Source organism: Haemorhous mexicanus, chromosome 1 (genome assembly GCF_027477595.1).
Source record: "Haemorhous mexicanus isolate bHaeMex1 chromosome 1, bHaeMex1.pri, whole genome shotgun sequence".
In the NCBI taxonomy this organism is placed as follows: Eukaryota; Metazoa; Chordata; class Aves; order Passeriformes; family Fringillidae; genus Haemorhous; species Haemorhous mexicanus.
This window is the reverse complement of record NC_082341.1, coordinates 56,735,068-56,760,497: the sequence shown is the minus strand read 5'-3', so window position 1 is coordinate 56,760,497 and position 25,430 is coordinate 56,735,068. Positions and strand designations below refer to the sequence as shown.

Sequence of the window (25,430 nt, the reverse complement as noted above, 5' to 3'; positions counted from 1 at the left end):
GTAGTGATAAGGGAGGTTTTGGGGATCGAAAGAGCAGTGATGGGAATCATGGAGTCAGAAGAAGCAAGCTTACTGTCTTCAAGAGAGTCTTGTTTGAGAAGTAGAGGGTGGACAAGCTAAGGACTGGGGTTTAGCTTTTAAAGCTTCATGATAATAATAAGTTATGGAATAATTTGTTTCATCTGTTCAAGATCAATCAAACCAAAATTCTTTTCTATGGTCAGTTTGAGTTCATTAATTGTATTGGTATTTTAGTGTTGGGCTTCTGAGCTGCAGGTGTGACCCTTTCTTGTGGTAACCTTGCAGGTAATGCAGGAAGGTATTTATAGGTTGAGTAGACATTAACTCTGAATATATCTCACTATCTGACATTTCTCCTTTACCCAGGAACTCACCTCTGTGCAGCTACTTGGAGCATCCAAATATGCTGCTCTGAGACAATATATAAAAAGCACCTGCTTGTGCTGTACATGTCCCTGAGAGTTAAAAAGGCACTTTGATCTTCACAGTAGATAACAGTATACTTTTGACAGATTTAAACAGACTTAACACCTTACTGATGAGAACAGCCCTCACTTACTCTTTCTGTCAGGACATCAGGAGGGCAAGCTGAAAGTGCATCTTAACAGTTATCAAATATAGAGTTGAGACCATTAACTTTTATTTGTTGGTTTTGTGGGTTTTTGTTTTGGTTTTTTGTTTGGTTTTCTTTTTTTTTTTTTTTTGTTCAACTGTGATTTTAATGCTTATCCTGAAGTAGTGCTAGAGAGTTTTATCTTCTGTATTCCCAAGTACTAGATCCTGCCAAAAGTCAGAGCTGACTTTGCTTCATGTTCAGTCCGCAGCATTTTATCCTCATTGGTTTTTATTCCACAGGGATGTAGCTTGTGTGTGCCTATCAGTCCAGGGTAAAAGACTCTCATTTTCAAATTTATTTTTAGTAGTGAAGAAAAAATATAGAGAACCCACTCTGTGCCCTCAGATGATACAGCTGAGGGACACACGGTTTGTCTGTATGGGATTATTTTCTGTGCTGAAGCTGAAGGAATAAAAGAGTGTGCAGATACTGCCTTTAAATGCTCATGTCTCTGATGTTAACATTTGTTTAAAAAAGGTTAATTGCATGCAATTATGTGCTAAAGGAGCTGCATCACAAGAAAAGTCAATAGTACTAGGAAACTGTAACTTTGAATTAATGGTAGAGCTGAGCAGTTATGCCCAAGCATTTTATTTAAGAAGGTAGCATGGGTTTTTTTAGTATAAACTGCTACAGTGTGATGGTTTTGTGTGGGTTTTTGTGGGTTTTTTTTCTTTTTCATAACTGTGTGAAAACACATATTTTACACTTCACACTGAATTCTTAAAGTGAGTGAATAAAGAAGCAAATATTCTGATGTTTTAAATTTAACACTGGTGTTAACTATGCTAAATGTTAGTGTTCATTAGTGCTGAATATTTAAAAACAATATTGCTGTGTCTATTAGATGTATTACTTGAAGGAAAAAGGCACGGTTGTGCTTGTTTGTGGAACCTCACAGTATAATAGCTTTTATTTATTTTGTAATCTGTCTATGATAAGAATCAATTGCTGCTTTATGGTACTGGTGACTAAAAATTTATTGGGGTAAATGGAAACTATGTCAAACTTGCTGGACTCTATCCTTTTTTCCCCCCTGTTTCAGTCAACATTCAGCCTTTATCCAACTAGTATAAATAATCTAGCTGGTATCCATCTCCAAACTGCTGAGAAATAGTGTTGTTTTTCCTTCCTAAGCTAGCTAAACTTTTAAAGGTTTCATGTGGAAACTATGGGGGGTTTATGTAATAAAAAGAAGTTAGATAAAAGATAAGCAGTCTGGTATGGAAGTGCCTTTGGGTCTTTATCTGAAAGTAATCCTGGTCCTTATGACTCCATACTCATTTTAGTTGGATGCAGTATGATTCTAAAATACCCTGTTGCGGAGAAAAAAAAAGGCAAGTCCAAAGAACAGCAGAAAGGACACACCTAAATCCAAACAATATAAACCCCTCAACACACAATAAAACCAAAAGAGATTGAAAAGAGTGAGAAAATTCTAGTTGGCCCAAACCTCTGAAGATTTTTTTGTTTCCCAGTGCCTGGTGTTATGCTTCTTGACAGCTCTAGAAAAGACTTCGTAGACTAGGCTGATCTCACATGAATGTTGTACTTTCAGTCCCATTAGGATTAAGGATTTGGCTCACTCCTGATAAATGTCAATATAAAGCAGCAGAGAATCAAGCCAGCTGAGCTGGTCATGACCTTATATGCATAGTGGTAATTAATAGCTAATGAGACTGATAAAATATGGTTCTGAAATGCAGTAGGCTGCATCATCAGGACTGTTTAGAAATTAAAATTTTAAATTGCACTAGGAATTAAAGACATATTTTGCCATCATGGGCAAAAATTTAAACTCCTTCACTAAAGGATGTGTGTCAGGTATGTCACTGAAATATGTAATCTTCAATACAATTATGCATCAGAATAAGAATTATTCATTAATTTTAGTTCAGAGGGCAGGAAAACATGGGTCAGACTAATATAATACCCGGTTTTAATCTGTACTTTAAATAAGAGCAGCTGTTTTAACTTTTATGGAGAGGCTTTTCTTGTTACTTTTCTCCTGACATCATTTCTTCCACTCAAATAGGAGTAAGCTTGAGGCATGATTCTCCCAAGCCTGTTCTCCTGCACCAGAGTCTGTACTCAGGAGTAAATACAAAACTATATGAAAGCAAACAAGTGAAACCCAATTATTACAAAATATTCTTGAGTTACTTTAGTATGAAGTTTTTTTCCATAGAACTCTCTCTCAACTATTTCCCCTATTTCTGTATCAGTGCTAATCTCTGAGGTTAGTCAGTCAAGAAGAATTCTTCACACAGTGAGCTTTGGTCACTTGTGTTTGGTGGAAAGAGCTTTGACTCAGATCTGCTCGCCTGGATCAAGAAATTTGTTCCACAGAACTCAAAAAGGACTGTGTCAAATGCAGCCTTTGACTCTATACTGAATGTTGGCTTACTTTTGTGTCGTAGTTGAGACAGAGACAATACAAAGCAACACACTCCATTTTCAGAGGGCTTCAAACCTGTTTTTATTATAGCTTGCATGCTTTTTATACATTCTGACAAAACTCATAAGTTTACACTTTACCCATTGGTCACGGGAGACAAAGTGCTTATTGGAATAGGTGGTTGCAGGTTTCTCTTATTTGTCCTTTCTTTCTTGGTTTCAATGTCAACGATCTTGGCAGAGAATTCTTTCAGGGTAAACATGGATCCTCTTATCAAACTTCTCTCTGGCTCACAAAAGTTGCTGTAAAACCTCTTCCACACTTTTGCTGGTTTGCATAGTCAATGAGCTACAAAGAGCAGCCATCCTCCCTCTAAAGATAAAGCCAACATATTTTTTCATGTCTGTGAGGCAGACAGTGGAGTTGAGATTTACTGATTTTTTTTTTTTTTTTTAATTCATCAGGCATGACTTTCTGAATTTGCCTTGTTTCTGGTGTTTCTGTCACAGTGAGGGAGGCTCGGGTCATCTCAATATGAGAATCAGCAAGCTTTTTTTAGAGCATCAGACATTTAAGCACAACACGTAATAAGCTCACGCATATTCTGTAAGCTAAGCAATCTATTGGTTATTCTTCCTCATTCTTTAAAACTTACATCTCCCTTTTCTCATGCTCTGCTCTCGGCTACAGCGTCTTTGTTATCATAATACAGCTATACTCAAGGCCACAGCGTCTTCACAGGTGAGGGGCCTCAGATTAGCTGGGTCTGGTACTTTTCCACTTCTCAGCCATCCAGAGCATGTCTATGTGACCTTTGTCATGTAACCAGTCCCCAACAGTTTCTAAAAGGGAAGGAGAAAAGAAGAAGGAATTTTTCTCTTCATGGTCATTAATGGGAGGCTTAGCATCTTGAAATTTTGAAGTCCCCAGCCATAATTCCTTATTCCCTTTAGTCACTTCTGGTTTTGTGGTTGCTCCAAGTGAGTGATTTAGAGAGGGGTTATGTTGAAAATGGACGTAGAGCTTCTGGGCCGAGGAGACATGTTCAGGAAGCACAGCCAGGAGCCCCAGCAGAGCCCATGGAAGGTGCAACTGAAATGCCTGTATGCCTGTTCCTTCTGCTTGGAAAACTTCAAACTAGCTTTTGATTGGAAATTGTTTCACTTTGGATGAGAACAAAAGCTGTGAATGAGTGCTTGAGTTTTAGAAGACCTTTTTTTTTTTTTTTTTTTTTTTTGGCTAGTTCTTCTCCCACTAATATCTCTTGAAGCATTCAGGAGAAATAGTTGATTATTTAAAAGCACTGTGATTTGTAGCAGCTGTAGAGAGGGAAAAAAAAAAAAAGAAAGACACTTTTGGATTTATATATGAAAATTCTGTAAGATAAACAGTGTTTTCATCACAGTGGATGTCTATGTCATACCAAGATGGCATTCCATGAGAGTGGCTGCTGTTCTTCCTGCCCAGCCTGCTGGAACACCTCCAAGGCTTGCATTCAGGGCCACCACTGAAATGCCTAGAGTGAGTTTTTATGACTTGTAATGGCTCTGTTTCATTCAGAAAGAAATAACTATAAAATTAAAAATTGGAAGAGAATACCTGCAAGTCTTTTGGCTTGTTGTATTCAGTAAATATTTCAGTAGGGAACCTTTGGAAAGGTAAAAGAAAACTATTTAACTTTTGAAAATGTGGTATTTTTTGTACATTGGAAAGGTCAGTCTTTACAATGAAGGAACAAACCTAATTTTCTGTTTAGTTTTGAACCATACTGATGGAGGCATATAAAACAGAGCATTTGCATTTCTCCTACTTGATTCCTGTGTCCTCAGTCAAACCCAGTGCAGCAGGGACTGCCCTTCTCACTGCAGTGAATGTTGGACCACCACTTCTGGAGGGATTATTTTTAGAACATATCCTTTTATAACAACCTTAGTAATGGTGGAGAGCAGGGAATTTGAAATGCCATCGTTGCCCATGACCTAACTCACAGGGCCTGTACTTACCAGCTTCTACTGGAGCAGCTTTCAGTTTTCAAAGAAAATGGTTGCCAGTGGCCCCATGTCTCTTTTGAAATCTCTGCACGGACACAGAACATGAGATTTTTGTAAGTTTTACTGATATGAGGAGTTTCTAGACCCTGAAGCATTCTTCTGAAATCATGTGGCAGAAAAAATATGTCCCAATATACTCTGCTCAATTCCTTGTAACACAGTTTAAACTGGAAACTAATTTGCTGATGAACTGTCATCCCCCTTGTAAAGTATGGTAGCCATAGAGTTAACTAAAATCACAGCCATACTTTCAGAACTCAGTGCAGCCTTATCTGTTGAAACAGCGAAAACACTCTCTCACCTGTCAGCTGCTTCTTAAAACTCAAGAAATTGTGCAAGATGAAAAGATGTGTTGAGTGTTTTGGGGGGGCATTGATATTCTTTCAAAAGATATTCTTACACTGTTCTTTCTATAGCGCAGGGGAAGTTTCATTAGGAATTTGACATTAATTGATGCAATAAATATTTTTAAGTCTTCTGCAATTAAAAAGCTACATGTGGCAAGATAAGATAAATATCACAAAATTATTTCTATGTGCTTTGCAGCAATATTACTATACAAATGATGGATAGGAGTTTAAGTTCACATGAGTTAAAAACCACTGAGCATTTGGCTTCCATATTTTGGGAATATTTTTAATAATCCAGAAGAGTAGAAACAAGATGACATCACTAACAACTAAAATACAAATCCTTGAAACATTTATGGCATACCAGCTGTCCAAGAAGCATCATCATCATCATCATCTGACAAATTATATCCTCTGAGGCTTGATATACAGCACTCAGATATGCTATTTCAAACACTTTGCTGACTGAATGATATATTTGAAAGATATTTGAAAGTTGTCTTTCTAGGACCAGGCAAATACAAGTCTTACTGACCCAGAGAGGTATATAAGCATCCAAGTAATGTGCAGCTCCCTCAGCAAAGGGACAATAATTTATCACTTTTACATTTTGTTTGTTACCTTTTTTTGTATCACCTCATATCAACTTGTTTGAACATGCCTTTAAGGAACTCATATTCCTTTATGAAGATTAATGCTTGTAGCCCATAGTACTCTTGAGAAAATAAATATTAAATATAGTAAGATGGATTAATTTTTCATTTCACTGCTCATTGCTTTCCTTTCAGCTTCTTGCCTGATTACATCAGTGGTGATTTTGATTCCATTCTGCCTGAAGTCAAGGAGTACTACAAGGTCAAGGTAAATTAAATCCCTTTGAGTTTTTCTGTGATGGAGCATTGTAAGATCCAAGCCATTAGTGCTCCAGTTGGTCATGAAGTGATTCTGGATTCGTTGCTTCCTTTAAGGCTTCAGCTGTAAATACCTGAGAAACTCAGAAGTTGTGCTTTGTGGTACTGTACTAAAATAAACACAGGAGGTGCAGTACTGCCAGAATCCTGGGGGAGTTTTCATAGTATCAGGTGATGAAATAGATCATATGGTGGTAGAGATTACAGCATCTAGAAACTAGGATAAAACTTCCTGAAAAATCCATGACTTCTTTTGCATGGTGAGATACAGAGAAATAAAGATTAACTTACCATGGAATCATGGTGGGTATCCACATACTTTCTAGAGAGAGTTTCTCGGTGTGCTGTTTGTGGGATATGACTTTACCTGTATCTTTCCTCACCCACTGAAGCACTGAATTACAGTCAACTACTTCTGCTACACTGATGGAGTGCCCTCATTAATGAGTTATTGGATAAATTCCTGCATGTGTTAATTTATTTCCAGTGAGCAGCACAAATGTAAACTCACTTTTCTCAGGTCTTAGGGCTCAAAGTTCTGCCTTCACCTGACTCTTTTATTTAACACTTCACCTGCCTACTTATTTAGCCTTTGTGATGAGCACAGTTCTTCACCCTAGCATCTGGATAGCAGGCTTCTGCAAATTCAGAGATTGCCTTGACAAGCCAGTTTGCATTTGCAGCAGGCTGCACTTGCAAGAGGAGTGTTTGATCCTTCTGAAGTAGTTGACTTAGTCTGCTGCTGATTCACGTATAAGAATCTTCCGTGATGGACTTGGGATCAAATTATTAGAACAAAAGGTTTCAAACTGTGAGGGGAGGGCTGGAGGAGTGTGTAGAGCAGGGTTATATTCTCTCTCTGGGGTTTTATTTCCATCTTCTACCCCATTTTTCAGGATGGAGAAATGGGTGATGGCTGTTCACCTCTAGAAGAGCCACTCAAGAAAAATGCTCAGGAATCTAAATTACAGTTTGGGAAGGGAAAATAGGATAAAAAAAGCTTTGGGTTAATACTATTCACTACAGACTGAAAATTCATGATCTGTGAATAAATGAATTCAAGAAGTATTTGGACAACAGTCTTGGGCACGTGGTGTGAATCTTGGGGATGATGCTGTGCAGGGCTGGGAGCTGGACTCAGTAATCCTTTTGAGTCCCTTCCAACTCAGCTTCGTCTGAGATTCAGTGAGTCTGTAAAAGGGGAAACTGCAAAATGCTCTACTCTGTTTGGTATGGACATGGACAAGCCCCAAAAACAGCACAGGCTGGGGGATGCACAGATGGAGAGCAGCCCTGGGGAGAAGGACCTGGGGGTGCTGCTGGATGAGAGGCTGGACATGACCCAGCCATGAGCACTCACAGCCCAGAGGGACAAACATGTCCTGGGCTGCCTCCAAATCAGTGTGGCCAGAAGGGTGAGGGAGGGGATTCTGCCCCTCTGCTCCTCTCTGGTGAGACCCCACCTGCAGTGCTGCATCCAGCTCTGGGGTCCCAGCAGAGGAAGGACATGGAACTGTTGGAGTGAGTCCAGAGGAGGACACCAAGATGATTAGCAGGGTGAAGGGATCAGGAGATAAGAAAAGGCTGAGAGAATTGGGATGATTCAGCCTGGAAATAGAAGGCTTCAGAGTGACCTAATTACAACCTTTCAGTACCTGAAGAGAGCATAAAAGAAAGATGGAGACTTTTTACAAGACTATATAGTGACAGGACTAGTGGGAATGGCTTCAAATTAATAGTAGGTTTAGATTAGATATTAGGAAGAGTTTCTTTATTGTGAGGGTGGTGAGACACAGGAAGAAGTGTCCCAGAGAAGCTGTGGTTGCCTCACCCTTGGCATTGTTCAAGGCCAGGTTGGATGGGACTCTGAGAAATCTGGTCTAGTGGAAGGTGTCCCTGCCCATGGAACTTAATGTTCTTTAGGATCTCTTCCAACCTGAACCATTCTATGATTCTGCAATTAAAGCTTATATGGAACAGCATGCTGGTAGGTACGTAAGTCCTACCAAAGAATGCAAGTTAAGGATCATTCAACAAAGAGGGGAGATGGAAGAGGTAGGAGGTGGAAGAATACAGTAGGTATTACCCTTTTTCAGAGGGATTACTTTTCTGGCCATAGCATCCTTTTTGTCAGCTTAGTTGCATCTTACTTGTGATGCACTGTTTACATCTTCTCTGTGAACACATAGTGAATCTTTCTGCTTCATACAGAGTTAATACATCTGTGCAAGGACTGAGCTGATGGGTTGTAAAGAAAGAAGTAATTAATGAGGATTTTAAAGGTGTAATGAACAGAATCATCTAGCCTACAGACTCCTTGCCTGGGGTCTTCATACAAGACTGAGGTAAATGCAGATAGACTTCAGAATTTTAGGTGTACATGGTAGGATTTTTTTTTTTTTCATGTTTAAATTAACTTCCCATAGTCAGAAAATTAGAATGGCAAATATGGATGAGTGTCTAAGGAGATCTTGAGCAAAAAAATGTAATAGAAAACAGAAACTGGAGAGAGGTGTATATTTCTTTTCTTGTAAAGCATCTTGTTCATTAAAGCACCCTTTGTAGTCCAGACAATTTCCAAAGTCCCTGTCTTTTGGAAATGCTGTATGTGTTCATAATATATGTGACCCAAAATATATTAGCACTGCTTAAAACAGGCTTAAGTCCAAAGACCTTCAGGTGAATAGATCAGTGCAGCACCATTGACTTTAGGGAAGCATCATGATGTCAATTAGTGTTGCTTCCCATACCATCCTTCCTTACCCATGTGCAGATTACACCCAGAGACCAAGGAAAGCCACAATCATTAGATAATATTACTGTATTGTTTCAAGTATTCTCTTTTATCAATTGTTTTTTGTCATTGTATAAAAGCTACCTATATTGGTAGAAGTTAATGCATTGTGACATTTTCTACCGATCTGAAGATATCCTGCCACTGCTTAAGAGTTACTTTTTCGTAGTAAAGCTTATGGATGTTAATTGCTGGCCTATAAAACATAATCATATGCAAGGGTTTGTGTCAGAGACAGCCCAGTGTAGTGCTGGGTAAGTAGAGGGGTGCGTTAAACTCAGTGCATGAAACTAATGGTTGTGGAAAGAGTTGTCTATAGCAGTTGTGTCATCATCACGACACAGCAACATCCTGACCCTTCATCACACCAGCTTCATGCCAGGATGTTGCTGCTGGACTTGGAAGGTTTTTTACTTCATTTAAGTGATGAAAGCAAGGAGATTTTTGTCACTACAGGAAGACATCACACACAGACTCCCAAAGCCAAGGGGTTTTACTGAATGGGCCACATTTAAGCCAGTTGCTCTGGTGTTTTTATTTGAACAGGGATTACAAGACAAGTGTTTGCATTTTCCCTTTAGGAGGACAATCACTATTGTATTGGGGAACCTTATTTAAACAAAGTTCATAAGCATGAAGCAAATAAATCCATTTTATCTCCTTTAGATGTCGTATGCCACAGTGAAGAGACCTAAAGGCAAAAGTTCTGTTTTGGAAAGTAATTGTGTAACAGACTTCTGAGTGGGATGTGTAAGTGAGGAGTTAGGCATTCCTTTTGGGAGAGAATAAGTAAGCATGTGTCAGAGGTTATTCAGCTTTACTTTTTATTTTCTGTGGTCTTGGTTTTGCCTCATTGGCTTGTCAAGAATATACTTGTAGTCTTCTATTAAAATTTATTAAAATATTAGAGATTATTTCCCCCCATTTCTTAGAGTTAAATAATGTTAAAACTGCATAAAACTGCACCACAACTGAAAATTAATTGTCATATTTAAAATTTCTTTTTAAAATCATATTGCACTATAAGTGAAGGATAAAGAATAGGAATTTAGTATTCTTTATTCTGTGTATTTTCTGTCATTTTAAAAATAGAAATTGAAAAGGGGTTTTGAACTTTCATGATAAATATTCTTGTTCATGTGATCCCATAATAGATGCACTGGCATTCTTTCTCTGTACAGTCTGAAGTGCATTGGAAATGACACTGCACAAAGCAGGGAGGATTTGTGGTGATATTTCTGTCATTGGAGTTTCATCCTTTTCTTGCTTTAGCTGAATGTTTCTGTTATTTGAAACCTTTTAAACATTGCTTTGAAGTTAAAGCAGCCATTTGTATTGGTACGCCTCAAACAAGGTTCTGTTTCTGAAGTTTTAAGTCCAAAGACATTATCTAAAATTACACCAAATCTGTACTTATGCCAAGAAGCAGCAGGTTGAATCCAATGTTCTTTGAAATCCAGGCTATGCTATTTATTAAAAATCTGGTTTGACTTTCCCACCAAGCAAACTTCATGTGCCTTGAAAGGCTGCTGCAGACTTAGCAGGCTCTCCTTCAGATCTGTAATTAAATGCTGTGAATTTATTTTCAAATCCACTTCTTTTCCTATTCTTTTTTCTTTTTAAGTCCCGTAGAGCTGCTTATTTTTGCAGGCAGTTCTGCAGCTGTAGCACTTTCATATTTTCATTTCCAGGGCTAATGGTTATCAGGGCTGTAAAAAGGTAGGGTCTGTGTTGTATTTTTGTTCTATGATGATGCACCTATAATTAGATTTACAAAATGTATTGGTAACACTGATGTAGTGCTTTTATGTCTCTCTAACTTCTGTACTTTCTGGATAAACTGCATGGTTTAGGCCATGTTTCCTGCTTGCTTTCCAAGGCCAAACATTTTAATAATTTTATGAAATCACAGTGTTAATTCATTTGCCTGAGTTATATTACTATAATTTAAAACAAAGAAAACCATTAAGTTTTTATGTGTCTCTTTTAATTTATCTTTTATCCCTGAATGTTACATTTTTTCTTTCTAGTACTAATTTTTAATACAGGATGTGACTTCAGATATTAAAATGCTTGACTCATTTACAGCATTCTTGTTAGACTGACCAGTTATCTAAGAAAAACACGGTTTATTTTAGGGCCTGTTTCCTTTGTGAAATGTTTTAAGGTTTCAGAAGGAACTCTAAAATTTGTGCACGTGGATCTGAAACAATTCAGTCTTACTGTTGTATTGGCTACTTCTGCTTGACATTCACTACTTAAGCTTCCAAGCAATCCCTTGGTTAATATGTTCTGCTGATGACATCTTTGACAAGTATGAAAAGTGCTGTGACTACCTCAGCTCTACTTCTGATGTGTTGAGTGTGCCTAGTGCCACCTGGACTTAGATCCAAGTTGTAGTTTTTTTCTACTGATGTACACTACATTTATGGAAAGTGTCTTAATGTCTTAATATAGATAGAGGTTCATCAAATCAAAATTCTTAGTAAATCTGGTATGATCCTGCTATTAATAGTTCAAACTGTATATTACTGTATATGCAATTTAGGATTTTAGGCTGGAAGATTTCTGGATGCCTTAGTCATGCAATTATTCAACAGGAGCTTTCACAAATGGTTCCATTCTTGAATAGTATGTCAGAGGTCTTGTCAAGATTGTGTTTTCAAGTGACTTGTCTAGGTGAGTCTGGTTATGTGGATTTCTTATTCATGCTAAATGAAAGTAACAATATCTCAGTCTTCCAGATATGTCATAAATTTGTACGAGATTCTGTGCTTGGTGCCATTTTTGTAAAGGTGAACATGACAGTCACACTAGGTCAGATCAAAGGTTCATTCAACTGGGCCAGAACAGAATACTGTTGAAAGCAAAAGTATGCACAGTGGGGCTTCTTTGATACAGTTTTTCATCATGCTCTAATGTATTGCTTGAAGATTTCCTACATCTTTGTGTTTAATAGCTTCATAGATTGATTTAATTTTCCCCAAAATTATTCTACTCCCTTTTCTTCACCCTACATTGATGAGAATGCAAGTATCCACCAAAAAACCAAAAAACAAATCAAAACAAATAAAACAAACAAACAAAAATAAAAAACCCTTGGCAAAGTGTTCCCTAGTTTGTTTGCAGTTAAGATAAATCTGTCTTTTGGATGCATTTTGGCTTTGAGTTTTACATTTTCATAGTTATATTTGAATGTCCTGAATTCTTGTATTGTGCTAAAGAGTGGATAGATATACATCAACCACCTTTTCAGTGCAGTTCTGCTTGCATTGGAATGATTGTCCCTAATGTCTAGCGTTCCCATAGGTATGTAGGGGTGTGTGCACAACTAAGCCAGTGAAATATGGCATATGCCATCAAATTTACAGCCTAAAATTAAGTACAGCCTGTACAGATGTTTTATGTCCTGCTGAATTAATATATGTAAAATGTCTGGAAAGTCCTATTGAAAATAACTTTTCTTATAGCAAAGGATTTCAGGACTCTGAGCTTGCACTGAGCTGTTCTTTATGTGCCTTTAAAAAACAATCTCCAAAAAATGTCTGTCTAGTTCTAGATCACTCTTTATGCCATCACTAAGGTAGCAGCTTACAAAAAGCTGTATCTGTGTTTAAATGCAGATGAGATTTGGGAGGAGGGGGTGGGGAAGTCAAAATAAATTCAATTATGGAGGCCTGCATCTTTCTAAGTAATGTATGTTCTTTCTATCTGAGAAACATCACTCCTGAACCTGAAGAAACAGCTAACTCCTACTTCTGTTGTAAGATGTAATATCAGTGAGATTCTCATAGTTTTGAGGCCATTGAGAGCTACTATGTACATTTATTAAAGCCTGAGTCAGTCCCTAATTTACACAGGAGATTTGAGAATTTAATTTGGCCAGGTTCTCACCCCTTAAAAAAAGTATCACTCTATTTTCCTTTGCAGTATTTTGCAGCTTGTAATTTAGCTTTTGGATACAGTATACAGAAATTAAGAGATCAAACTTTTATTTGAGATGGTTTGTCTTTCTTTTGCTTAGGTTTGAAATGACAATTATTTCCTCATTACAAGTTGCTTGCTTTCTTCTTGCAAGTGCTTTAGCTGGAGCTAAACTGCTTGACAATAGAATATGGAAGAAAACAGTGCACCATATAAAACAAAAATGATGGTGGTGGTATTTTAGTCTTGCATCCAATTTCAGTTTAATATTATGTTGCAGTATAAGATTTATTTCTCCCTTCCATTGGTTATGGCCCGAGGAAGGGAAAGGGTAGAATCTATATTGCATTAGACATCTGAGTTACTTTCAAGAGTTTTAAAAAATTTAATCTGGTGTTAATCTCTGAAAGAAGTCATTACTCTGATCTGTCAGCCTGTGATGGAGAAAATAACAGAAAAGTTTAAAAAATAGAAATGCATTGAATGAACTTCATTTCCAGAGCAAGGAATAAAAAAGGTATTTTAAACAATGACAGCTTAATCTGGAGAAGGAAATTGAGCAGTTACTTTGTGATTAAGCCTCTTCATACAAAAGAGACAACTTTGCTATGGTACTAGAGGCTGAAGACTCAGATTACAGGCAATTTTAGATGTAAATGGGAATTATACATCTTTTTTTTTTTTTTTTTTTTTTTTGAGAATTTAAGAGAAAATTGTTCCCAGAGCACAGGGCTCAGTGCCCTTGCCTATGGATTCCTAATTAGACCAGACTCCAGCAAAGCTGCAGAGCCCACAACCTCATATCTCATCAAATGCTGCTGCAAGCTCAAGCTGGGCCCAAATGTCCTGTGGGATTTCTGAGTTTGATTCTGTTGTGTGGCAGCTCATGAGCCAGCCAAAGCACAAGTCTGGCCAGAAACAGGTACTCAAACATGATCATTAACCCAGAAAAGTTAATGGATGCCTAAATCCTGATGTTACCATTTTTAAGTATTTTTAGAAGCAGCTTGACAGCCTGTGATTCTATTGTGCATCTTGTCAAAGAGCAGTCAGCTCTCATTTCAGGAGCAGAGTTAAACGATGCAATCTGTTGCTCATTTTTAAGCAGGAAGGTTTGGGGGTGGGCTGGAGGAGAAGGAGGAGGTAGAGGAGGAGGAATGCTTCTGACATGCTTTGAGGGACCTGTAGTAAGTGTGGTGGAGAGTGAGCTCCCTTGCTTTAAAAGGAGTGTGTGGGCTACTCAGGATCATTCTTCCTCACCTCCAGACTCCAGAGGCAGATTCACCAAGGCCACCATAGCCTTTGCTTCTTCATCTTTGATACAACTATGAACTTAAAAAGGCCAAATAAATTGGGACACATGACCCAGGGATGGCATGTCTTAACTTTCCATCAAGTTGCCCAAGTGGTGCTTGTACTTCACATACAGAAATACAGTTACAAAACCTCAAGGATGACAGTGCAGCTGGAATAAAGTTGGATTTGTTCTGTTTGTGTTCACACAGATGAGTGCTCTACCAGCCACCAAATGGAAAAGAAAGAAAATTATGTGTATTGTCCAAGTAGAGAAGCTAAGTGCTTTGTAGCTTTACAGTGAGACAAAGAATGAGCTAAAGCTGCCAAATTTGCACTTGCCTGTGTTAGTTCACCAAGCCATGGAAGTTTAAGGTTATTCATAAACCAAGACAGAGGTAGAGTCCAACAGGAAAATTCAAGTGCAGCTAATGGAGCACAGATAATTTTTTTTACTAATTGAATTTTAGTTGGTCAAAAACATGCAAAATAGAAGGTCTGTTTTTATAGCTGCACTCAGTGCAAGATGGTAAAAGTTACATTCAGATATACCAGGAAGAAACTTAATTAAGATGTAATTTTTGAAAGAAGGTATTAGTGGCAGAGAAATACCATTACAGGGGATGGAGGGGAAGGAAAGAACTTCAGTTCTGGCAGCTTTAATTACAGCTGGGCAGGGAAATTTCTGCAAATTGGAGTATTTCTCATACTTACCTTTCACGGTACTTTCTCCTTTTATTTTTCTGACTTTAATATACTTTTGGACCCTTGCTGTTTTCCCTGTCATCAGCCAGCTCATTTGAAGCTCTGTTTGTCTGCTTCAATTCTCCTGTTTTCCTTGAGTGCTCAGCAGAGTCCAGCAAACAGGTCTTGGATGAAGCTTTGATAAGCTGATGTGCAGGAAAATCAGCTGAAATCTGCCCAGTCTTGAGACTGAGTTAGTTTGCATTCTGGTGTGCTGTTGGATTCCCTTCAGTTGAAGAAGCTATGATGGTCTTTGATGAAAAGTTCTGTAAGTGAAATAGATTTGGAGTTATAATTAGAAATGGAAACAGTCCCCTGTGTGATGACATGAGTAAAGAAAGAAAAACGAAATGTTGGGGAGAGGAAAATGAGGGATGAAAACTGAGGCAAAAAACAGAGACTCTTTAAAAAGTTAGGAGAAGGTAAGCATTTTAAGAGAGAAAAATAAAGGTAAGAGCAGAGAGCAGGAAAGAGAACTGGATAGAAGTAGAAAAAATTCCCAGGCACTTCAGCAAATTAATTCTGCTGTCACTTTTTTGTGGTTGGAAAGAAGTGACTCGAGTAAAATAAGCACACACACATGGACAACATATTTTTTTTATCTAAAAGATTTTCAGTTTATTAGAAAGGAGTGCAGAGTGGTTGGTTTTAGTGGTTTTCTTTGGTTTTGGGGTGTTTTTTGGGGGTTGTTTGTTTTTGAAATATGTTTGTTTGAAGTTAAAATAGGACTTTAAATATATTTATTCCACCCTTGACTAGGCTTTGATAGGAGAGTTATCTATGAAGAATAAAAAATCCTACAAGGAGCTAAAAATGTAGCAAAGTACAATAAAAGCTTCAGTGTATTTACAGGTGTAAATTTACTTTGCAGCTAATTGATAATAACCCTTCAAGTAAGGAATTGTCAAGTCACCAGAAGTTGCTGGTTAACATTACCAGAACTCAGTTAACCAGTTAGCAGTCTTTGGAGTTTTAAGATACATTTCCTAGTAGAAATATTAACAGTTACAGTAGTAGAGCACACTCAAGCCACAGAGCATGTTCTCTATCCTGTATTTTTTGCAATTTTTTTGGAGCAAATAAATGTGCTCATGAATACCTAACAGTTGCAGAAGTGCATTTCTGGTCTGGCAGCAACAGCTTTTACAGCTGAATGTGGGGAAGGTCTCTAGAACGATTCAACAAAATCTTTTCCTCAATAAGGTTATATTCTTGATATCTTGAGCTCATCCCAGACTAGAAGTGGGCCACAGGGGAGGAGAAAACTGTGAATATCACAGGTCAACTTCTGTTATATTCTCCCACTCATAAGATAAAACCAGAGAGAGGCTTGAGGAGATGTGACACTCTTTTAGGTGTTTTTCCTTCTTAAGAGCTCCATTGAGATTTTCAAAATAGCTCTTGTCCCACCTGATCTTGAGCAAGTGTGTGTGATGTGAGGGGCAGGGTGTTGCAGGGAACATTTTTCTCAACAAAAGTGGAATCAATTCACACATATTCCAGCTTAAAAATATGTTTGGCCTGATCTGGGACAGGGGTGGGGAGAATTTTTCAAATACTTTTTGTAATTTGATGTGTTTGGACAAGCCAGCTCCTCCTCTCTCCAGGCAGGTACAGATTCAAGCACATGCTTTTCCTTTACTTACTGAGTTTCTACATGCTTCAGTCCTTGTGCCACCCTCATGGGACTGCCCACCTGGTTGTGGTTTGCAGCTCTGGGCTGCACACAGTGACTGCCAAAGAGCCATTCCCACAATCCAGGAACAGTTAGAAACAGTCCAGCCAAAAGATACAGCCTTCCCCTCTAATTTTACCATTTCTGTGGATTTTCACATATCCTGAAATTCAAATAGCTCATTGTGGCCAGACTCAGTTTCTTTCTGCTTTGCTCCCCTTCTGTAGAAGAGCACACTTCTAGCTGTGACCTATCAGGGTTTCAGTGCAATGAATGCAAAACAACCTTCTTGCTTTACTGGACAGTATTTCCAAACACTTTGTCATCAAAAATAATTCTTTTCTTCCAATTGACTGCAGTTTGTGATGAAGTGTTGATTGTAGTCCTTAGCATCAGTCTTCCAGATAAAGTGTAATGTAGCAATGTCCTGGTGTGAAGTGCTGTTCCTTCCCATCCAAGTCAATGCCAGTTTTCTGGTTGTAGCAGGATTTTCAGGATGGATCCTCCCCAAGCCAGCCATATGCAGATAGAAGGCCAAAAGCCATGGTGAGATCTCAGATCATCTCTTAGAGTTAATAAAAGGAGGTAATTGATAAATTTTCAGCTGATTAAAAAGAAATTATTTAAGACAGATTTATGACAAGTGGTGAGGCTTTCAGGATTTTGTACAGGGAAATAGGTTACACAGCTTCAAGAGTGAAAGTCAGTGATTCTGCAGTGGTTGTGTCCTCCTGTGCAGAACACAGGACAGCCCTGTGTAACGTTTGATGTGCCAGTGCCATGTCTGAATGCCTTTGCAGACCTGAAGTTTGAGCAGATACATAGGGTGAGAATGAAAGTGATATGAGAGAGTAATTGCATTTGACATTTTTTGACAGGTTCTTCTTGAACTTGGTTCTATATTGTGTGAAAAATGTAAGTGTGGGTTGACAGCTTATAGATGCTTTGGGATAACTCAGAACTCCCTGCGGCAGGAGGAAAGTGTGGTGGACTGGTTAGATTTGGCAATGAAATGGTATGAAAAGTTTAAGGTCCCTTAGGGAGCACTACTTATCACTTCTGTGATGTACTTTTAGTGGCAAACTCGAGATGTTTTGAAGGGTTAGGGTAGATACTATATGGTTTGATAAATTCTGGGAAGATTTGTAAAGATGAGGTGTCCCCATATCATATAACTGGTGTTTACACTGTCTGTCTTTTAGTTAAATTCACTTTTAAAAAAGTTGCACAAAAGGTACTGTAAGGTCCAATGCCTTCCAATCCTGTTATCTGTTAATAGATTGACTATTTCTTTTCACTACAGGCCATCCGACTCTCCTATCTTTTTTTTTTTTTTTCCTCACTATTTCCAGTGATTCACTAGTTTAAAATTATGGATCTTGAGACCTCTTGCTGAGAGTTTTGTCTGAGGTCTGAATAAAGGAAGAGCATTATAGCTGGACAAAAAAATCTGAATTAAAACATGACAGGAGAGCCAGACTTTTAAATTGCACCATCAAAAATGCATTCATTGAAAGTATTTGTGTAACATTGAGTGGAGCAGTACACAGACATGCTTTTGAAATGTCTCCCATCCTTGAAAATTATATTGATGAGGCTACAAAATCCCAGACATTTCAACCCCAAATTGTGTGCCTGAGAGTAGGGAGCCCAACTGTGGTCTTTGATGATTCAGTGGAAGGGTGTTTAGGATGCAGTTAACTAGGACTGCAGGCTGCAAGTGTGATGAGACAGAAGGTCTCTTCCAGTTGCTATGTTGGCAGATAAGGCAGTTGTTGAAGTCTGCTTGTCAGACACTTGTGTGAGTATCTGATTTAGAAACATACAGTGCCATCTACCTACTTTTCAGCAGTTAATAAATATGTAGCCACTACCTTTTGTATTACTATCACAAATTTAAAACAACAAACCTGATTTGAAAGATAAAACCACAGGTTTTATATTTCACTAAATTCATACATTTCTCTTGAAAGGTAGACTTAATTGAAATTAATAATGTGGCACTTTCTTGATAAATGTCAGTTTGGTTAAAATTCGTACAAAGTAAATAAAAAAACTTTTTAAAATATGAACTGCTGAAAGTTAAGGGGAACAGACAGAACTGGCCTCCTTACTAGCTCAGCATTTGAATATAGAGTAAGGTAAAGAAGCTTTTGATGGGGATTACTGTAGAGTCAAAGATTTTTTTATTATTATTATTATTACTATTTTATTGTAGTCATTTAACTTAAGTTCCATGCTTAGTTTGGAAAAAAAGTAAAATGTTTTATTTTCTCTTTCAGTGTATGCATAAAAATGAGTTATGAGATGATGATAAAGTACTTGGTGATGAGAAGCAATCAACATTATCTCTAGCTCCTGAGTTCAAACAGTAAATCAGTTGTTTTTTTAAATGCAAAATGTGGTTAGATAAGCATATTTGTGTCTCTGTAGCTTATTTATGTCTCTGTAGGATATAAAATTGTTTTATTTAGTGAAGGGTAAAGACCCAAACTGGGGGCCAGACCATGGAACAGAGGGAAGTACAATAATATCTGGATTGGAGTGGTAGTTGTTCAATGTATGTAGCCCAGCTAGAAAATTGGATGAAGTCAGCAAGGACTAACTACAATGCTTTGTTGACTATTGTACAAGAAACTTGGCAGCAAAATAGAAGTACTAAGCCAATTATTATTGCAATGCACATAGATTTTTACATCTTTACTGGAAATACGGTGAAGTGGCAGGCAAGGATTAAATAGAGATATTACATTATTAAAAAGAAAAGAAGGTTAATGTGAAATTACTCTGCATGTTTATGATGGACTTAAAATCAGGTCAGCTGGTTTGAACTCATGTTTATGGGCATGAAGGGAAAAAATGCAATTTAAATGGTAAAACCCGGGTATACCTGATTGGTGGATGGCAGATAATATTTCAACATGCAGTCTCTGAAGAAATGAGATTATGTGGTATTTTCAGTATTGTTCTGGTAGACAGTAAAACAGTTCTGGTACATTTGGGGACCAAAGTAATTTCTGGACAGAATGATAAGAAGTTGATTTGTGAACTGTGGAGATGAACAGTAAGTCTGTGAGGTCTGTACTGTACTTCAGTTTTGGGGGTTTATTTATAAATCTTATGTAACTGTATTTCAAAAGGAAAATGCCTTGAGAAGTTGAAAACAGAAGGCCATCTGTAGAGGAGCTCTTGCAGTAAACAAAAAGAAGGCAAATTTTCATTCTTTTTGTCTTAACAACTTCTACCTGGAACTGGTTTGTAAGGAAAAGGTAAAAGACAAGGAAGACTTCCAATATAACCATGTGAACTCTGAAAGGAAACTAAGAAGTGTGAAGCATGGAAGAGGAGGAGGGATGATGAGCAAAAATACAGGTGAATTAGAGCTCTCTTCTGTCAGCTCCACATGTAGCAGTGGGTACTTCAGTTACCTAGAAAATGCAGAAAGGTGAAGTCAAACTGACTCACAAGGGCAGCACAGTTGTTGAAGAGAACACTCCATGGCAAAACAGAACCTGCCTAAAGCTTTGGGAAAGAGGATAGGAGGGAAAGTCAAGGAAAACTAAAATCTAACTAACAAAAATCTTTAACTGCTTTTAAAAATAGGAAATAGTGGTTGTGGCATTTTATTTTGATTCCAAGTTCCATCTGAAAGCCGCTTGATTTAAAAAAATAAACACAAAACAAAACAAAATAAAAAAACCTCCAAAAACTGAGAAGCATTATTCACCATTTTCTAAAAGAATAAAAATATGCATAAAATTAATAAACTGACTAGAAGCATATTTAGACAGAGTTTTCTGGGAAGGGTAATGTGTCATTTAAGAATAATAGCAAAATTGGTTTTTGGGTTGAGCTCATGCTGAGTACCTATTGAGAAAAAGCTTTTCTTTTAGAAGATACTTTTTTGTTTTCCTTTTTGGTTGATCAGTTTAGATACTTCTGTAAACTTGATGAAACCAGCTCAACTCTGAAGAAAGAACCCAGGCATATGGTTCTCAAGTTGTAACTCTAATCATTAGACATAAAGAGCCCAGGTGATTGTTTTGTTTGCTACCTTTTTAAGCCTGTTTAATCTGCAATAATAGATAGTCTAGAAGCAAAACTGGATTTTACAATCATTAGTTTATGATTGTTTTTAATAGCCAGTTTAATGTGACCTGATGTGATTTGCATCTGTTGAGGAAAGAGCTTGTATTTCATATTAATGACTTCATTGGTAAATTTGACAATTGATAGACTAAATCTTGTTTAAAAATATGGTATAAGAATGGGCCTAAATCAAATCTCGATACCAATGTTCCTTCTTCACTATTGGCATATTGAGTTGATTGTTGTCACTAATACTGTTCCAGGAATTTTTCCCCCAGATCAAGGCCTCTTGGAGTTCCAAATGAAAAATTCCTCTCTAGAGGAAGTTTCACAAAGGCATGTATTCATTGGACAAGAGGAATGGCTTTAAAGAGGTCAGGTTTAGATTAGATAGTGGGAAGAAATTCTTTCCTGTGAAGGTGGTGCAGACTGGAATAGGTTGTCCAAAGAAGTTGTGGAGGCCCCATCCCTGAAAGTGTTAAAGGTCAGGTTAGATGGACATTTGAGCAACCTGCTGTACTGAAAGGTGTCCCTGCCTGTGGCACAGGGATTGGGACTGATGGTCACTAAGGTGCTTTCCAACCCAAACCATATTATGATTCTCTTGGTGATTTTTAAGGAATACAGCAAAAGCTAAACATAATAGGGAAAAAGAAATATGTCCGAATTTTTTACATAAACGTATATCTGATTCATAGATTGAGATTTTAGGCATTGTTTTCTGTCTATTCAATAAACTGAAAATTTTAAATTTTACACTATTTTTTATTTTAATAATTGGTCCTGCATTTTCCAAACTGCTGATATGTGCATTGCAAGACATAACATTATATTTTTCAAGGAAAATAAGAATCTTCGTATTTACAGAGCTGAAGCTTGCTTTCCCCTTAGCTGTATGTACCAATCCAGGTGAGCAATTATTACAGTGAATGTGTTCTTTTCAGAGGAACTTCTAACAGTTGTGCCTTTGAACTACTAAAAGTACAAACAAAATTTCAGATCAAATCTCCTGTTTGACCTCCAGACAAACCAGCCACTACATTTCATGCAAATGTTAGGTAAGAAATTCAGACAATCCATCATACAGGACAGTCCACAGATACGTTAATCTGATTATTCTAGATAGGTATCCCAAGCAGACTGTACTCAAAATTAAGTGGAGATGCATCTTTGGTGTAAACAGATGCAGATTTTTATCTGCTCTCTTGTGTCCTTCTATATCAAGCAGCTTCCACCTCAAACATCCAGTTTGTGGGTATGGAGTGGGTTACAAGCCTGTGGTTGTGACTGATATTTTAATGCTATTTATAATTGATGTTAACTTTTCTCCGCTGTAGAAACACAGTGCAAAAAGAGGGAATTGGTTTTCCTTAATTAAGGCAGGACTTGCTTAAAGAGTCGTCAGGAGGATAAGAAAGACAGTGACAGAAATATTGATTTTTCCCTTTTGTTTCCTTTTATTTCTACCCAATCAAAAAAGTTTCCTTGCCATGCTGGTTCCAGAACCAAGTCAGTCTGATGTATCTGGTTTCTGGTTGATTTGCAGGTTGCAGTGCTCCTGGCTAAATTCCCTCAAAGACTGTGATGTTTTCTTTCCTCCTGACTCCTCTTCTGCTGCCAGCACAGGCTTCCTTTCCAACTTTGAGGCCACCTTGATGAGGTGTCCCCTGAGATGTGTTTATCCTGATTGACCTGAATGCCTCTGCAGCATGACCCGGGGTGCTCCCGACCCTGAGAATGATGACACAAAGGTCTCTGGAACAATTCTCCACTGAGCTGTCATGGAGGGATCACTGCTTGTGTACTTGCATTTCACTTTTCATATGCTAATAATTCGTAGGCTTGGAATTATCAGTGAAGGAAAAAACTCTTAACAGCTGCCTGAGAAATACACAAAGTATTTAGAATTCAAAGTACTTCCAGAGCATTGCCATGCCCTTGACAATTGGTTGCTATATGTAATTATAGCATAATGTAATTATTCCAATAGTCGTCTTTATCACTCTGTATTATGGAAAGTAATAAAATCTGCTGTGTCTAATTTTTCATCTGGAAAAGCCACCTCTGTAAGTGAACTACTGAGAAGAAAAGCTACTGTTGTACTACAGTCAGACAGTGTTTATGCTCCCTGCCCCCTGCCTCCCTTGAGTGTTACTAATAGCTTACTTAAAAGCAGGTGCTTGATTTAATCTTGTCAGTGCTATTTTGCATCTCTGTACAGAAGAAGGATGGCCCAAGAAAAATCAGTATCAGAGGAAGGGATGGTGTTAGTTTAGGGATTAGGCACAGTTAATGGAAATGGAATAGTGCAGATTCTCACTAGCATTTCAGTTTATCAGAGATGCCTTGCAAAAAACCTTTGCCCAACATTACAAGGCAAATTTATTAACTCACTGATCCACGTCCATGTGTTTCTGAATACTTTGTTTCCCTCATCCCTTTTGCTTTATTGATTTCACTGTGCATCCTGTGCTTTAGGAGTCAAATATATGATGTTTTTGTAATCATTTGTGGTGTCACCTGTAAGCCCCATATGTTTAGGTTTTATTCTCTTCCTCTCCCCTCTTCCTCACTCATACAGGTGAAGGCTCTGGCTTCCAGCACAAGACTGCTTGTGAAGAGCTTTACAAAGACTGGTCAGGCACTCCGCCTTCCCTGTATTGTTGCCATTTGTTTGCCTCATTGAGTGCTTCTTAAGATTCAATTGACACATTGATGTTCTTTCACAGTCACTGGACTAACTGAGTAAAGGACATCCTAAGGGCTTATGTGGAGTGTAACTGTCTACATGTGCTCTTCCTTGCCCCTCTCCTTGCACTGGGATGTTCAGGTTCAGTACCAGACTAATCAGCATCTGGCTCAGTCTACTCAACCCAGCTGTATCTTCTTAAGCCAAGCCAGAGGTTTGAGGCATCTTCCAAGTGTTAAAAAAAGCATGGTCTTGTTTCAGAGATTATTGTGAGGATGTGACTCTCCTGCTGTCAGAGACAGAGCAATCTGGGAAACCAGTTTATTCCAGTTGCTTGTCAGGCCAAGAGGCACCAGCACAGGAAATTCAGAAAGGTGGCTGGAAGGACAGCTTTCAGCTGGAAGCCAGGGCCGAGAATGGATGTCATTGCAAAGATGTTTTGTTTTGCTTTGGAGTGCAGTTGTTGACAAAGAGGCTGGCCTTTTCCACAGCCGGGCTGGAGGGCTGAAGTACTGCCATTGGATCCTGTCTGCAGCAGCCCGTGACCAAAAGTTTAGGCAGAGAAACTGTGAGACACAACTGCTCATTTTGAAAACTTAGAGGTTTATTAAACCTTAACAAAAATACAACAAAGGACTAACTAAGGAAAAAGCTGCAGTGCTGGGAACTGCCCCTCGTGCATCCCTCGTGGCCATCAAGTTCATCTTCAAGATGGATGCTCAGTCTTTTATACCCCTGGGGTTGCATCAGCCAGTCCTGGCCCCTCTCAAAGTCTGTCAGTCAGCTCTTCTTTGCCATTTATCAGTGGAAACTGCTTTCTTGTGACTTGACTGGAGATCAGGTGTTGCCATGCCGCACCCCCTAAGCACCCCCTAAGCTTTTCCATTCCCAACTGCCCCAGGTAAGGGACACATGTGCAGCCTTCTTTTTTACCTGTCCTAGACAACCCCAGCTGTCTGATGGCAACCATACAGAGTGGGGGGAAAAGGGAACTATGGGGAGAACAGAGGACATCTAAACTACAGTGACATAACTATACATCAATAAAGCTTTTCTTAGTATTCACACAATAGTTATCCCTTAATTGCATGAGCCAATCAACTCATTATCATCTATAACAAAACTAAATTATGAGAAACAGAAATGAGCTGCTAGTGAATGGGGAAAGGCCCTCATTGGGAAGAATTACATAGGTTGCTACTTTCCTAACAATTTCTGGTTTAGACTGTCTTTTTTCCTTTTCTGAGCTAGAAATCTGGGAAGGTGGTTAGTGAGTTAAAATGAGGAGAATCAAATTACTGAATATTTGGAACAGAAGAGGAAAAAGCAAGAGCTGGGTGGTGTGGCAGGAATATCCACTCAGATAATTTTATTTCTGTCTTAGTCAGTGGAGATTTCCAGGGCAATAAGGGGTTTAGTATTAAATAGCTATTAGGTTTGTGACTTTTAAAGGTAGGCAATTTGTGTAAGAGAAGCAGACAGTATATCAGCCTTCTCAGAGATGGGCTCTACAGTGATTGGGAGTGCTTGCAGGACTCTTACTGAGAGGAATGTCATATGTAAAAATAATGATCTGAGGCAATAATTCATTATTTATTCAAAGCAGGTGAGAGACATGAAAACTTGAGTAGAAGATGAATGTGGAATGATGCAAATCTTGGTCGCAAATCCAGCTGTAGTGTTCAGAACTCATACTGCCTTTGGACTTTCTTGGTTATGTTCCCTGCTTCGCCAGCCCTAGAAAAGTCTACACAGCAATGCCTTCCAGGGCATGTAGCTATTGCATGCTTATCGACTCACTCTTTATTTATATACACTGTTTCTAATCTTCCATGTCTGCAGAAAGAAGTGGCTGAATTCCTTGAAATGTAGCTC

The 25,430-nt window shown here is 38.2% G+C and overlaps 1 protein-coding gene across 5 annotated transcripts in view; it reads left to right on the top strand.

The window, feature by feature from the left end:
- TPK1 (thiamin pyrophosphokinase 1) overlaps window positions 1-25,430 on the top strand; it is a 305,759-nt gene that overhangs the window by 138,617 nt on the left and 141,712 nt on the right. For all 5 annotated transcript variants that reach the window (XM_059850129.1, XM_059850119.1, XM_059850110.1 and 2 more), the window contains one exon: window positions 6,225-6,297. In XM_059850129.1, the coding sequence (XP_059706112.1) occupies window positions 6,225-6,297 (73 nt within the window). The remainder of the gene's footprint in view (window positions 1-6,224; window positions 6,298-25,430) is intronic.